Raw genomic sequence first — 15,513 nt, 5'->3', positions numbered from 1 at the left:
GTGAGCATAAGAGGAAGGTGAATGAGGGAGTACTAGAATTTTCTGTACTATTTTTGAAACTTTTTGGAAAGTGTAAAATTATTTCAAAATAAAAAACTTAAAGAAACAAATAAGAATGAAGGTGGTGACATACTGTTGCCAGATGGCCTTTCTGATGGCCTTGGTCTTAATTTTCGCCAGCAAGCCTGGACAATGAAGAGCCACATTGGTTTATACTTTTAAAAGTTTTTATTACAGAAAACCCCATTCTTCTGAGTCCAGCTCAAGTTCCCCTTTATTTGATAAAGCTGGGCTTCTGTGCATATTGGATTGAATGGTTTTCTTGCTCCCTGGGTGTCTGCTTTGGAGCTGAGTACTCTGCCTTTGATTGTAGGTTCTCTGAGAGGAGGGGCTGGGACTCTGCAGCCATGTTTCATTCCATGCAAGGCTATGAGACACCTGGTCAGCAAGGCACTGACAACATTATGCTCCTGTCTGGGAGGTTGGGCAGGGGAAACTGCCAGCCATCAGCAATCCTTTTGCACCCTCTTTGGGTCCCATGGTGACACAGCCCTATATAATGTCACTTTGGGCCTCTGGTCACAGCCTACAATTGCTAAAGAGCCAAATATCAGTACTGGAATCAACACAGGGCATTATGAGGTACCGCTGGGGCACCCCCAAGTGTGAGGATGGGGATAAGTTATCTTGGTCCCCAGAAATGCAGAACTGTAGGCAAAAGATGCCAGCAAGGTGGAAGGGTCTGCTTCTCAGAAGCAAACTGGGCAGGGATCAGGATGGTCCTGGGGGCCCTCACACAAAGGTACAAGGATTTCAAAGGCAAGGAACTGGGAAGTGGTACTGGACAGTGGCTTGAAGGAAGCCCAGCCCAGAATGTACAAGGACAGTTTTGGTCAATGAGTGAACCAATGCTTTAATAATAAAGAACAATGTGGCTATCACAGGCTATGACCTGGAAATCTGTGACTGCTACCCAGTGAACAGTTAAATAGGGTAGGGTAGGGTTTGAGGGTGCAGATCTCACAGCATCAGCCCCAGCAGAAGAAAGCTGACAAGGGCCAGTGGGGTGAAGGATACTTTAGAACCAGTGTCAGTGGTGGTGGTCAGGGTAGGAATGGGTGTTGAAGAGATACTGAAGTTGTCTACACACTCAAACTTTTGGAAAAGGACTCCTCCAACTACCCGGTTTTCAGTAGAGAGGAACTGACAGGTGGAGTTGCTGATGTTGGAGCAGCCTTTCACCACGAGCTTTGTCTCTGTGAACACAAAAGAGACAGTAAGGACTTTTCAGCCCCTCGCCCTTCCTCCTCAGTCTTCTCAGTGACCTCCAAGAGCTGAAATCAGTCTGTTTCTGACACAGGAGCTTGGGGAAAGGAGCCCAGGATCAACAATACCAAATGGTGATGGCAGAGCGGCCATGGTGGTGAGGGCTTAGATCCACCCCCGCCCCCACCACACACACACACCATCCTGGAGGAAACTAAGGCTCCAGATGGTGGATGTGAGCCTGAGCTCACAGGTTAGGGACAGAGTTGGACCTTGGACTCAAATCTTCAATGTTTTCCTGAGTAGCTGGCAGGTGGTGAAATCTAAAGACAGTCTCAGACTCTCCCTAGTCCTCTGCTCTCTCAAGGGAGTCAGCACTTCAGGCTGCTGGCCTCCCCTCATCTAGGCTTTGCTTTCCATCCTCATTCCCCTCTTGACCTGAGTTCTCCCTATCTGAGTTTTCCCTGAGGAAAGGGGAAAGCAGCCAGAGTGGATGCAGAGAGACTGTGTCTTTACTTTAAATCTGTGTTGTGATATGTTTAGGGTCACAATATGTTGTGACCCTATTTTAATGTGCAGGTCCTAGGAAAAGACCAAGGGAATTTGCAAAGAAGATATGATTGTGATTGCAGCTACCCTTTATTGAGTATTTACTATGTACCAGTATTGTTCCTTCGGCTACAAGTCAAATAGCCCTGGAGGAGAGTCAGCTCACGGGGGAGGAAGGGACCGGCCACTTGTCAGAGCTGAGCTGCAATTTTAGTTCAAGGCTAACTCCATAATTGCCTCTGAGAAAGAGGGAGAAACCTCCAAATCCCAGTGCAAAAAGCAATTCATTGCTACTTCAGAGCAAGTTTCAGTGCCGGAAGTTGAATTGGAGTGGTTTAGGAAGATATGTTGCTTGGCTCATGTCTATAGTATTAAAAATAAAAGCAAAAATAGACCTTGGTTCCCTGGTGGCCTAACAGTTAAGGATCAGACGTTGTCACTACTGTGGCTTTGGTTTGATTCCTGGCCTGGGAACATCCACATGCTGGGGAAGCAATCAAAATAAATAAATAAAGTTTGTTGATCTGAACGTTATTTTTAAAAAAAAAAAAAGTGACTTTGTGCAAAAACAAAAACAAAATCCTACATTTATGATGGCTTTGACTTGTCTGACTTTCAGATGAAGTCAAAGCCTAGGACTTTGCAGACTCCTGGGAATAGGGTTAGCAGAAAGAGCCAGTCCTTTTGATGCCATTGTTGCCCTCAGACAAAGATTTAGAATCAAACATCAGAACTGTGTAAACATCTCAGAGATTTTAAAAATAAAAAGATCCTTAAATGCATATGACTAAGTAAAATAAGTCCCTCTGAAAAGGCCACATACTAAATGGTTCAAACTCTATGACATTCTGATAAAGGCAAAACAATATAGAGAGTAAAAAAAAATCAGAGGTTGTGAGGGGTTAGGGATGAATACACAGAGCACAGAAGATTTTTAGGGCAGCAAAACCACTACGTATGATACAGTAGATATGCGCCCTTATACATTTGTCAAAACCCACAGAATAAACATGACAACCAACCAACTCTAATGGACTCTGGATGATAACAATGTTTCAATGTGGGTTCATGGATAATAACAAATGTAACTTTTTGGGGGAGTTGTTGATAGTGGGGTAGGCTATGCATGTGTAAGAGTAAGGGATAAAGGGGAAATCTCTGTACTTTCCTCTCAATTTTCCTGTGAATATAAAACTGTTCTTAAAAATATTTTTTTTAATGTAAAAAGAAGTTTAGGATAAGTATAATGCTTGGGCACACTAAGAAATCTGCAGTGACAATTAAGCACAAATTTCAAATACAATAATTGCCTTTTAACAAAAGCAGAAATCAAGTTGTATCTGGGCATTAGTGCTCTTAAATTCTTATTATTCTGAGCTAAAAGTAACAACTGGCTGGTCGTTACTTTTAGCTTCATGCCTCTTCCTTCCCTGCTGGGCCACCACTAGTTTAATTTCCACCCTCCAATGTGGTCTGGGTCACAGCCAGTGGAATATGGAAGGGAGTAATGCATGTAATTCTAGGCCTTGCCTCCCTCCACTCCCTCTCTTTCCCCACCTGCTGACAGGATGCAAAGAATACCGCAGAGAGCTGTCAAATTTGGAAGGCACCCAGGGCCCTGCACTTTGCAATGAATTGCTCCACAAGGAGAAAATTAACATCTGTTGCATTGAGCAATAGGACTTGGAGGTTCCCCTTTAATTAATAATTATCTCATCCTAATTAATAAATGTATCATTATTTAAATGTGTGGGCATAACATCTGCCTATTTAAAGAATATAGTTGTTTTGTGTTGTATAATGGTTAGTTTGTATCTCATAATGGTTAATATCAAATTACTTTTGTAGGAAAAAAACAATTGGTTGGATATTAAAGCCCAATTTGACTCTTCCTTTCAGATGACTCAACCTGTCCTAAGACATCTCTCAGTGACAGGTGAAGAAGGAAAGTATACACATAAAAGGATATAAAAGTCAAACCCACCCACATCCATAGAACAGCTCAACCTAGTAAAGAAGTAAATGCCAGGAGTGACATGATGCACTTAAAGAAGCTGGCTTGATTACAAGACACAAAAGAACAGGGTTCAAAAGACAGCCCAGGAAGAACAACTCTGGACTGAGAAGGCAGAAACAGTAACCAGATCAATGCCATCAACAGCCTCACTCTACCTCAAAGGCACTCTGACCTTATCCTCTCAATTTACTAACCTCCCCCAGCCCTTTGTTTGTTAACCCAGAATTTATGACCCAAGGCATGACATACTTTCAACTCAAGTCCCATAAAATGGAATTGGGACTCCAAGACATACCATTCTTAAATTCTGCAATTAGATTGACACATCTTTCTTCCTTATAGCATTTCCGGGATGTCACATTACAGAACGTTTCATTTGGTCCATAACATGCAAGGCACTCTATGTTGCTGAACACTTCTTCCTGTGGGGGAGCTGGGCAGAGTAAGAAGTATTAACTGAGAACAGTGTGATCACAAAGATCATGGTACTGCTGGAGTGGAAGGGGATAGGCAGACAAGGATGCTAGCCTGAGAAATGAGCAGTTCTCCTCTGAGAATGGAGAAACTGTGTGCTCAGATATCTTAGATCCTGCCTTAAAAACACCAGCCATCTCATCCCCAGGTCCCAATGAAATATTTACAGCACACAGCCTCACAGTCTTGCCTTTACAGACAATCTAGACTTCAAGAACTGTGGTTAATGAGTGCAGTGGGAAGAGAAGGGAAAGGTAAAATTTTGAGCTAAAACCAATCTATAGCTAGTGTCAACTTTAGCCAGCTAGGAGTTCCTGTTGTTGTGACGCGGAAAAGAATCCGACTAGTATCCAAGAGATCGCAGGTTTGATCCCTGGCCCCATGAGCTGTGGTGTAGGTTTGCAGAGGTGGCTTAGATCCCGATTTGCTGTGGCTGTAGTGTAGGCCAGCAACTGTAGCTCCTATTTGACCTCTGGCCTAGAAGCTTCCATATGCCACAGGTACAACCCCCAAATAGAAAAATTGGCCAGGTATTCTGAATATTAGCCAACAATGGTGTGACTATTATAAAATCTTGCTTTGAACAAAAGAAAACAGGCCATTATTTAACATTGTGAGGTGGATAAATATATATCTAGAGAGACCCAGATCTGCTGTAAATGAACTGTGCTATATGTATCTACGGTCACATTTTCTCCTCTTCAAAAAGAAGGGTTTGATTTAGACCATTTCTCAAAATGTGGTCCAGGAATTCATGAGGATCCCTGAGACCCTTTCAGAGACTCCACTAGGACAAAATCATTTTCATGATAATACTAAGATGTTCTTTGCCTTTTTTACTCTTTTCTCTTATGATAATACACTGGAGTTTTCCAGAGGCTATATGACATGTGAAATTGCAACAGACTAAATATGCAAGTAAATCTGAGAACCCTACTATATTCCACCAACCAGAAATTAAAAAGCTTTGAGAAAACATGGAACAGTGTCACTCTTCTGACTAAATATTTTTCACTTTGGAAAATAATTACTTCCATGAAAAAAATGTTATTGATGTTAATGTGTCATGGGTTTTATTTTTTAGTGAACTAATAAATATATTTTTAATTTTCATCATTATTTTTAATACAGTAGACATCAACAGATATAGTCCACATAAATAAACTTTCTTTGGGGTCCTCAATAATTTTTAAGTCTTAAAAGAGGGTCCGAGATCAAAACATTTGAGAGTGTCCTTCCACACATTTCAGAGTGCTGTGATTTCTGACTTTACTGAGAAAGAGGAAAGCATGGTATTCGTGCTGGCTCATTTGTTTCTCAAGTAAATTGTTTCTGTCAGCTGTTCACATTACCCAAATATGCATGGAAATGCCCACATTTAAGATGTCCACCTAAAAGTGAGAACCACAAGTGGTGAAGGAAGAAGAGGGAGCTGGGAGGACTGAGGAGGGATAGCACATGGCCAGAACCCACCTATGGTATCATTGGAATCATTACACTCCTGTCCGAGGCAGCACTGGCTGGCAAAATGGAAGCTTTCTTCATCAGTTACACGGATGGTGAAGGCCTCAATCATGCCTTCACTGCAGTTCTCTGCAGAGCAAGCCTTATCCTGGTACAAGGTAATGTCTCCTCCTGCACAAAGGCGAACACAGACTGTCAGTCCTGGATGTGGAGGGTTTGAGGCTGGCAGACACCCTGAATAGCGACTGCTTTAGGCAAGGGTGTAAATCACACCCTTAGCTCAATGTGACTTGTGGGGACACTGAAGAGGGTTTCCTGCAAAAAGAAAAAATTTTCCCCAAGAGGTTGTTCCTTTCCTATCTCATGGGGAAAAAAATCCGCATCAGAGATGCAGATTAAGCTCCAGGTGAAAGGCTGATGGGGATGCTAGAAGTGGGTTGTTCAGGCTGACACCCTTAGAGCCCTCTAATCAGTCTTAGCAGCTCTAAACATCGCCAAGCAAATGTCATGGGACCTGTGTGCCACATGATGTTGAACCTGAAGCTGGTCAAGCTTTTAGATCAGATCTATGCAATATGGTAGCCACTAGCTCTATGTAGCTATTTACAATTCAGTTCCTCAAACACCCAAACATATTTCAGGTGATCAATAGCTACATGTGGCTACTATAGGACAGCATTGGTCTAGACATTAACATCATTGAAGAAAGTTCTATTGAACAGCATGAGTGCTGTTTATAGGAACTATCAGGAATGAGTAACAAGTGAAATGACAGAACAAGGAAGAAATCAACCAAAGGTGGAATACGAGATAGCTACAGGATAAATGGCCCCATTTCTCCAGTAAATCAATGAGATTGAGCAAGAAAAGTGATGTTAGCACTTATTAAAAAATCAGACACAATGGACCTAACAGCAAAATGCAATGTGAGAAAATTCCATTATATCAAGTATAAAACATCTTTGAAACATGAAATATTTTAAGGTGGTTTGAGTATTAGAAGAAATTTTTAAATTATAGCTAATTTTCTTAGATGTAATAATAGTCTGGTAGTTATGCAAAAAGGAAATAAAAGTCAGCAGAAATAAATAGTGAAGTGTTAATAGGGGAAATAACATGCAATCTAGGTTGCTTTAAAATGCTATTGGGAAAAAATAGCAAAATGTTAAATTGTTGACAGAATGGTGGTTACATGGCAGTTCATTATACCCTTCTTCCTGCTTTTGTGTATGTTTTCAATGTCTATAATAAAAAGTTGAAATAAATCAAATTTCTCTGAGAGAGAGGTAACAATTATGCCAGCAGAACACTCTGGAGAGAAGTTTGAGTGAAAATATGTTGGATCTGGAACAGGAACGGACACTGAGAGAAAGGAAAGGGGGCATAAGATGAAGAATGAAAGACCCTAGAGCAAATTGCCTGCCTTGCAATTTAACTAAGAGTTGCCCCTGCTTCACATGTTCACTAATGCAAGTCTACAATGAGTTTTCAGTCAGGGCGGCAATTCCAAGGAGCCACAAGGGCTGCTTGCTTGGCTCTGCTGCTGTGTTACTGACTCCTGAGTATTGCTTTTCCTGGGAGGTGCTTTCATAACACCCTCTCTCCTTGAGAAGCCCAGCCTTCCTTTCCTGGGCCACCTCTTCAATGCCAGCCCTGTGCAAGCCCTAGAAATTGGGACGATGAGCACCCCCAGGCTCACCTAAAGAAGCGTTGGTCAAGAAAGTGGTACAGCTGGCATTGGCATCTGAAGGACACTCAGTGGTGGTGCTGTTGACACAGGTGTTTGTCAATGAATTACACTGCACACAGCTCAGGGACTCTGGGAAGACAAGATATCCATCATCTTCAACATTCAGGAGACAAGTATAGAGTGTGCTCTGGACAAAGCGCTGCACTCACCTCAGGGTAAGAATAGGCTAAGATATCATCCTTTCCCTCTGGGGTCCCCAAACTTTAGACTATGAGATGAAGCCACCCCCATTAAGTTTCTCTCACGGTCCATGAGCCCCCACTGGGAAGACCAAACTTTGACCCACAGCACAGAGTGGCACCACTGGGGGCAGTGTACACAGAGGGGGTCCCAGTCTCCACTGACCACACCTTGACATGAGAGGTCATATGAGAGGATCCTAGAGCACCAAGAGCGAGAAGGCTCTGGTGAGCTGGAAGAGGGGATCTTCATCCCAAAAGGGGGCCACATGTTTTCTCTCACCTACAGCTGCAACCGTGAGCAATGTGATGAGGCCAGCAATGAGGAAGCCCTTCATGGTGCTGGATCTCCTGAGGACAAGGACTGTGGCTGCAGAGGCTTATGCCTGAAGAGACACAAAGAAGGCACTCTGGGGCTGGTGGGGCGTGATATCCCCTAAGGTTGTAATCATTCTTCAACAAGCCCAATGTACAGCCCATTCTTGTGAAAGAAAGAAACAGTATCCTCAGCAGGGAGCAGAGCCATGATGCAGATTTCACCCTGCCTTTATGCCTACAACTGTCTGGGTTTTCCCAGTGCTAGATACCTGCAAAGGTGTCCACAAACAGGTATGAAACACATCCCAGGGCACTACAGGTACCAAATTGATCACCAGCCCCACGAAGGGTGAGGGTCCAAAAGAAATTTGGGCTTTCCTCTCCCAGAGCATAATGGCCTCCTGGAGTTGGTATCTTGCCACATTCACATAATGCGCTTAGGCGCTCTGTCTCTGCCATCACCGCTCCAATAGGTAGACACCTATTGAGAATTTCCTCTATTCTGTGCACTTACATGCATTGATTTATGTAATTTCTCCACCCCAGCGGGTAGGTACTATCATTATCATCACCCTTATTGCAAAGGAGAAACCCAGAGAGGTTAAGCAGAAGTCCAGGTCACACTCCTGGGAGGGGTTAGAGATGGATTTGGCCCAGGATCCTAACCACCACTCCACACTACCTCCAATTAACTGACTCCCAACTCCAGGCCTGGGCACACTCTACCTTCAGGGCTGAATCAGAGGCCTTAGCACACCTCCAACTGGTCTGTCATTAATCTCTCTGCACCTGTAAATTGTCTGATAGCTAAGGTTTAGCTGTATCTATTAAGATTCCGAATCAGTGCTCCCACAATTTCAACTTGCCTGTGTATCAAAGTATTACGAAAGGGAAATGTCTGGCTCTGCACTGAGCCCTTCCTCATCATTATCTCATTTGTCCCACAAACAGTAGCCACGAGCCACACATGGCTACCTACATTTGGATTTATTGAAGGAGTACAAAGGAAACACTCTGTTTCTTGGTCACCAGCCGTGTTCCTTTGGCCAGTGCAAGTATGGAACATTCCCACTACTGTGGAAAGTCCCAGCATGCAGAGCTGCTATAAAAATTGTTGACTACTCCATACATAAGAAACCTGCAGATGGAGGGATAGTGAAAGCTGCCAAGCTCACCTAGCTTATAAGGCCACTACTGGGATCCCGTTCCAAGTCTTCCTTCCAGGTCCAAAGCCCAGTTGCACCATGATAGCTGCTACTAAAGAGCAACTGACCTGGAGTTCCAGTCGTGGCTCAGTGGTTAATGAATCCGACTAGGAATCATGAGGTTGTGGGTTCGACCCCTGACCTTACTCAGTGGGTTAAGGATCTGGCGTTGTCGGGAGCTGTGGTGTAGGTCACAGACGTGGCTCGGATCCCGCGTTGCTATGGCTCTGGCATAGGCTGGCGGCTACAGCTCCGATTCGACCCCTAGCCTGGGAACTTATGCTGCCTCAACACAACACATACACACCACACACCACAAACACACACGCCTCACATACACACCACACCACACAAACCACACACTGCATATATACACACCCCACAAAAACACATATACCACACAACACTCAACACAAAACACACACACACACCCCCAAATACACACCACACTACATGAACACATACCACACATACACATCACACCACACACACACACACACACACACACCACTGCAACTATGATCCCCTAGTTAACTTATTAGGGGTCAGTGAAAAGGAATAGAAACTAGTCCCAGTCTGGAAACAGATGGCCCATCAGTTATCTAATGGCCCCTCATTTAGAGATTCGATGAGGAAAATAAAGTGTGTCCATTTTGGAGTTTGTGGCAGATGTTGCACCCTGCATCCCCCCACATGTACAGTCACCACTCCAAGTCCAGAACCCCAGTAGAGAGAGAGGTTCAGGAGTTGGGGCTCCTGGGAAGGCCTCTCAAGCCTTATAACTATGGAGGAAGAGGAGATGAGAGGAAAAGAGGTGAGGATAAAAAGGCCACACCAGACACATCAGTTAAATGCACAAATTGCCTCAGCCCTTTGATATAGACCTGACGGTTAGCCTCATTTTCAAGGGGAAATAATGGAGGCCCAAGGAGATCAGGACCTGCCCAAGGACATGCAGCAGAGAGGAGAACCTGGAGGTTGTGGGCCCCAGGGTCCTGCTCACCACCTCTGTGGGAGACAGGGGCCAGCAATGTGGAGGTCAGAGCAGACACCCCATAGGGTATATGAGAATGAACAAATGGCATCTGTACTTACCCCTTTGTAAAGTCATTCCCACTAATTCTATGGTTGGACTTTTTCAACAATTTGAGAGGATCCTACCACAATTGCTCTCTTCCTTTTGCGTTTTTTGTTTTTGTTGTTGTTGTTGTTTTTGCTTTTTTGGGTAGCACCCATGGCATATGGAGGTTCCCAGGCTGGGGGTGGAATTGGAGCTGCAGCTGCCGGCCTAGGCCACAGACGCAGCTATGCCAGATCCAAGCTGCATCTGAGACCTACACCACAGCTCAGAGCAATGCCAGATCCTTAACCCACTGAGCAAGGCCAGGGATTGAACCAGCAACCTCTTGGTTCCTAGTTGGATTCATTTCCACTGAGCCACAACGGGAACTCCACAATTGCCCTCTTCTTACACAGAGGAGCAAGCAGTCACAGAAGCTAGGAGAAGGATGCAGTATCACACATACACAGAGCAAGACTTAGCATGTCTCCACCCCCAGCTTCCCCTCTCCCAAGCACCTCCCAAGAAGCAAGAGCCATGAGAATGCTGTGGACCCCAGCCAGCCTTGAATGCCCTTCCTCGGTTTTCAGCTTCACCCAGGTTGGGCCCCTCCTCACAGCCCAGGCCCAGCTCCTCACCTTCTCTGTCTAGCCCAGAGATTGCCCTGCAGAAGGTGGATCCTGGCAGAAGGTTGGAGCAGGTGTGTGAAGGGCCTTATATAGCAGGTGGCTGCACAATCAGAAAGCACAGCTGCCTACAGGGAGGGACTTCTGGGCCAGACTGGGCCCTGCCCTGCCATGGGCCATAGGCAGCTTAACCCTTGGCAGCTGTGATGTCACTCAGCTCTCTGAGATCTCCAGGAATTGGAAGAAACTTTGGTCAAGGCCTGACTTTGGCAAAATGTGCAAGAGAATAAGGTGTGTTCCTGGCATCATCTCAAGATGGCTGAGGCCCAATGAATGGGTTACATGGCCATTTAATGGGTCACAAGCATCACTTTATCCCAACCTGGTAAAGCAGTCACCTTGATTAGCCCATTTACAGATGAGGAAACAAAGGCACATAACAGAAACAGACTTGCCCAAGTTTATAGAGCTGGGACAATCAGAACTCAGAATCAGATCACAAGGTGTTTTTTCAGCTCAAGAAAGGGGCTCAGGTTCCCTTGGCAAGTTCACTACAGGTCTTTCATCCAAGATGAGGATAAACCCTCTGTACAACCTCACAAGGTAGAGGGGCCATGAAGTCCCTGCCTGCAGGATGCCATATGAACCTAAGTGAGGGACCCACAACCACACTGCTGCCACCTCCCATAACCCTGGCAGTGCTGTCTGGACAGCCTTTGTTGGTGAAAGCCCAAGTCATCCCAAGCTCCCCCCAGAACCCCCACATTGTTCTGTGCTCCTGGCTTTGAGTATGGACTTGAGTTCCTTGCCCCCCCCATCTTTCTGCCACTTCAGACACTCACACTCACTCACACACAAACACACACACACACACACAGGCAAATACACATTCTCTCTCACATGTGCACCACACACACAAGGGCATGTGTAAGGATGCAGGGGTTGGAAATGTGCATAATACCAACACTCCCAGCCAGCAGTTAAAACTTAGAGTCCACCACTTTTGAAAATATTCTTTGTCCATTTGCTGCCCACCCTGCCCTGATCTATGTCTCAGCTCTGCTCCCCTTCCCCAAACTCATGCATTCATTCAACAAGCATTTTGGGAACACCCACCATGTATCAGGGTCAGACTCACTCCAGGAGTTTGGGAAGTATGTAAAAAAAGAGACAGAGACTTAACCTTCCCGGAGTATAGTCTAGAGGAGGAGACATGTCGCAAATAAAGTGATATGTAAACAAATTACAGGATAGATTGGAATGTGGTGACTGCTCTGGCAAAAAGAGAAGAGCAAAGGTGAGAAAACAACAATGCCAGGTGAGGGGTGACGGCAGATATCACTAAGTTTCAAATAGAGAAGTCTGCATTGGTGTCATGGAGAAGGAAAAATTTAGGTCATTTTTGTAAGCTGATCCTCTGGCCATTTCTTATTTTCTTTTCTCTTCCCCTCTGGCCCTTGGGTTTCCTACAACAGCATTTTACTAAACAAAGTAGTTCCTCTGCTAACAGAATCCTATTCAGTCTTCACTCCAGCCACCTGGCAGGGCCCCTTGGGGCAGGGGGCAGCAGGAGCAGCTGAAGGAATGGAGTGGGAGAGGGTTCCCCACATGCAGCCTCCCTAAGCTGTGGATAAAGGACTTGAAGGACCCACATATGCTACCTCTCAGATAACAGACCTTTGGGCCACTCCAGTGTCAGACTGAAGACAGACAGGAGAATCAGGCTGATCAATGCTAGTTCTTCAGAAGATACTAAACACCCAGGAAGGTCTGGGTCTGAATCCTGACTTTGCTTCTCATGCCCCAAAATTTATTTATTAACCTGGCTTGCTGGGCCTGAGCTCCACTATTTGTAAAAAGGGAACACCAGACCCTGATTATTTTTACCTGTAATCCTTACCCTGTTCCACTGCATTTTATCCAGTGTCATCAAACATTAATTCGGGGCGGGGGGGGCATTTGATCATGTGTGATGTAAAGGCAACCCCTGAGCTGGGCTGCACACCACCACTCATAACAGCCCAGGGTCTGCCCTTCCCAAGGCCCCAGACAAGATGACTACCATTATCCCCTTGACAGATGAGGAGACTGAGTCACAGAGAGGCCTCTCCTCTAGACTTTCAGGCACAATGGACAGCAATCTTTCCATTCTGCCACAGCTTATGTAGGACCAGCCTCTGCCCATGGGGTTGAGAACATCAGCACACCTCTCCTCTTCCCTGTTCTAGGGTCACCTCTCTCTCATCACTGTGGGGCTATTAATGTTGGAGGACCAGGATAAGTCACAGGTATAAGAAAGCACTCCCCTAAAGCAAACTCTCCTGACTAGCCTAGAAGGTTCAAGGACCCAAGAGAAGCAGTGTCTTAATACACACCCCAACTTTTACTCTTAAACGAAGGACACTTGCCACAACTCAGGCACTCTGCCTCCATTATCCCCTTAGGAAAGGATAAGGCTTGCTGTCCTCTTGGCCACTAAATGGGTCAAACTGGGTCTCACTTGGATGCTGGAGAGTCATCCTAGAATATGAAATTGGAACCACTGTGGGAAATGAGCTTCTCTTGAGTTTCCCTGGACCATTAGCAGACAAAGCTTGGAGGTGAGTTCTTAAAGGAGTCCACTCTGTTTTGGAATAAACACACAGTGGTATGCAGGTCAGAGTAGGAACTCCAACAGGTGTCCAAGCCAATAAGTAGGCAAAGAGGGAGTTCCTGTTGTGGCACAGTGGAAATGAACCCAACTAGTATCTGTGAGGATGTGAGTTCAATCCCTGGCCTCACTCAGTGGGTTAAGGAGTCAGCATTGCCATGAGCTGTGGTGTATGTCTCAGATGTGGCTTGGATCTGGCATTGCTGTGACTGTGGTGTAGCCTGGGAGCTGCAGCTCCAATTCAACCCCTAGCCTGGGAACTTCCTTATGCCATGGATGTGGCCCTAAAATGCAAAAGATAAAAAAAGGAACTAGGTAAAGGGTCCAGTTGAGAACCTCCACCCCTGCTCCATCTGTGTTTGCTTCAGGGATTGACTGGCTTGTTCCTCCAGCTCAGGAATGTGAGAACAGGCTAAAAATAGTAACATTATTGCTCTTAACTGTGGGCACCATGCAGGGGAAATGTGTGTGCCCTGAAAGATAAGCCTCTGGAATAGTCCACTATCTGTGTAAGATGATAATTCTCTGAGTCTTGACTTCCTCATCTGTCAAATGGGAAAAACAGTGCCACCCACTTCTTAAGAGTTGTTCTGAGGGTTAAAGGAGATGACTCAGGCAAACACTTTGTATGCACAAATCATGTTGTAGGGGCTCCGCAAACAATGACTCCCATTACTGTCACTGCTCCAAGAGCTTGAAAAAATGACACCACGGCCTAGGGGTATGTAACATTTGAGGTTACATGGGGCAAGAGCTAAGGTGAGGCATAAACTCAAAGCACACTTCTCCTACCTACCAGTTGATCGAACTTGGGCAATTACTTACACACTTTCCAAATCTCCATTTCCTTACCTGGGAGAAAAGGACACCCACAGTATCCAACTTTCCATAAAGATTAAGAGGAAACACATGGCACTCTTTGCACAGGGTATATGTTATTATAAATTTGGCCCAGGGAAATTTTGCTATCATTACCATCAACTCAGTCGCTGGCCGTTTTCCTGGGCTTCCTTTGTGGCAGGAAATGTGTCTAAGACCAAATCAGTAATCATCACAGGAATATTGCCATTTCTCAAAAAGCTCTAGGCTCTAAATACATTTGAATTATTTCACCCAACATTAAATAAGTTTGTCTGCTTGACCTCCTAGTGTAAACCTCCATTGGGTTGGTGAGAAATGAAAAAAAAATGACAGACCTAGTTTGACACTTGTCTACCCCAGTTACTAGCTATATGACCTTATTTAAGATTCTCAGTATCTCCATCAAAACAAAGGGGCAGATATTTTCATGGATGCTTATTCACACGATGGCCGACACACAAAGAACAATGAGAATGGCTGCTGCCTTCCCCTCATTATTCCTCTGACAACTGAGCCTTAATTGTCCTCATTTGTTCAACAAATATGGGTTTGAGCCTTTACCCTATGCCAGGTAGTGGGTAGTGGGGATATAAAGTTAAGGAGACAGTTGAGTTCCATGTCCTCCCTAAGCTTTTTAAGCTAATGACCACTACAAACAAGGAAACTGATTTTTTTAAGTAAACAGACAAAGATAATTGAAAATTAAAAATTTGTGATGGAAATAAAATGGTAATTGAGTTAGGAAAGAATGCAGTTGAGGCAGGAAGACCTCTCTGAAAGGTAATAAGGAACTAGGCTGGGGAAGAGGGAGGTCAGGTGGCTCCCAGAACGGGACACAAATACATGAGCAAAAAAGTCTCTTCAGTGAAGAAAATCCCTTTCTAAAGGAATTGAGCAAAAGAACACCAGTGTATTGAAGCATCACAAGGTCATATCCATACCCAACTGAGCTTATTTCAACATTTTATATCCGTTCTTCTCACATGCATCTTAGATAAAGTGCAAAAAGCAACCAGCTTGTTGGAGGAAAATGAGTGTTCAAAACCTAGTTTTACCATTTATGAGATATGTGTTAACTTTTCTCTATGAGTCAT

At 44.7% G+C, this 15,513-nt stretch overlaps 1 protein-coding gene across 1 annotated transcript; it reads right to left on the bottom strand.

Moving 5' to 3' along the window:
- LYPD8 (LY6/PLAUR domain containing 8) lies at window positions 210-11,131 on the bottom strand. Its single transcript, XM_003123593.6, has 6 exons — window positions 10,921-11,131; window positions 7,983-8,085; window positions 7,470-7,589; window positions 5,780-5,941; window positions 4,128-4,265; window positions 210-1,256 (listed from the first exon to the last, which is right to left on the bottom strand). Exons 2-6 carry the CDS (start codon window positions 8,035-8,037, stop codon window positions 1,021-1,023), a joined length of 711 nt encoding a protein of 236 aa, XP_003123641.1. The 5' UTR covers window positions 8,038-8,085; window positions 10,921-11,131; the 3' UTR covers window positions 210-1,020.

The sequence above is a fragment of the Sus scrofa genome, chromosome 2 (assembly GCF_000003025.6).
Source record: "Sus scrofa isolate TJ Tabasco breed Duroc chromosome 2, Sscrofa11.1, whole genome shotgun sequence".
NCBI lineage: Eukaryota > Metazoa > Chordata > Mammalia > Artiodactyla > Suidae > Sus > Sus scrofa.
Note: the sequence above shows the minus strand (reverse complement) of the source record. Positions and strands in the feature narration are given on the sequence as shown.

What these genes read in the sequence shown, in the direction of transcription:
- LYPD8 (XM_003123593.6), bottom strand. Translation starts at nt 8,037, where the DNA reads ATGAAGGGCTTCCTCATTGCTGGCCTCATCACATTGCTCACGGTTGCA. An exon ending in GCTCACGGTTGCAGCTGTAG is followed by an intron (nt 7,590 to 7,982) that starts GTGAGAGAAAAC and finishes TTGTCTTCCCAG; the next exon opens with AGTCCCTGAGCTGTGTGCAG. An exon ending in AATTGCAGAATTTAAGAATG is followed by an intron (nt 1,257 to 4,127) that starts GTATGTCTTGGA and finishes TTGTGTTCACAG; the next exon opens with AGACAAAGCTCGTGGTGAAA.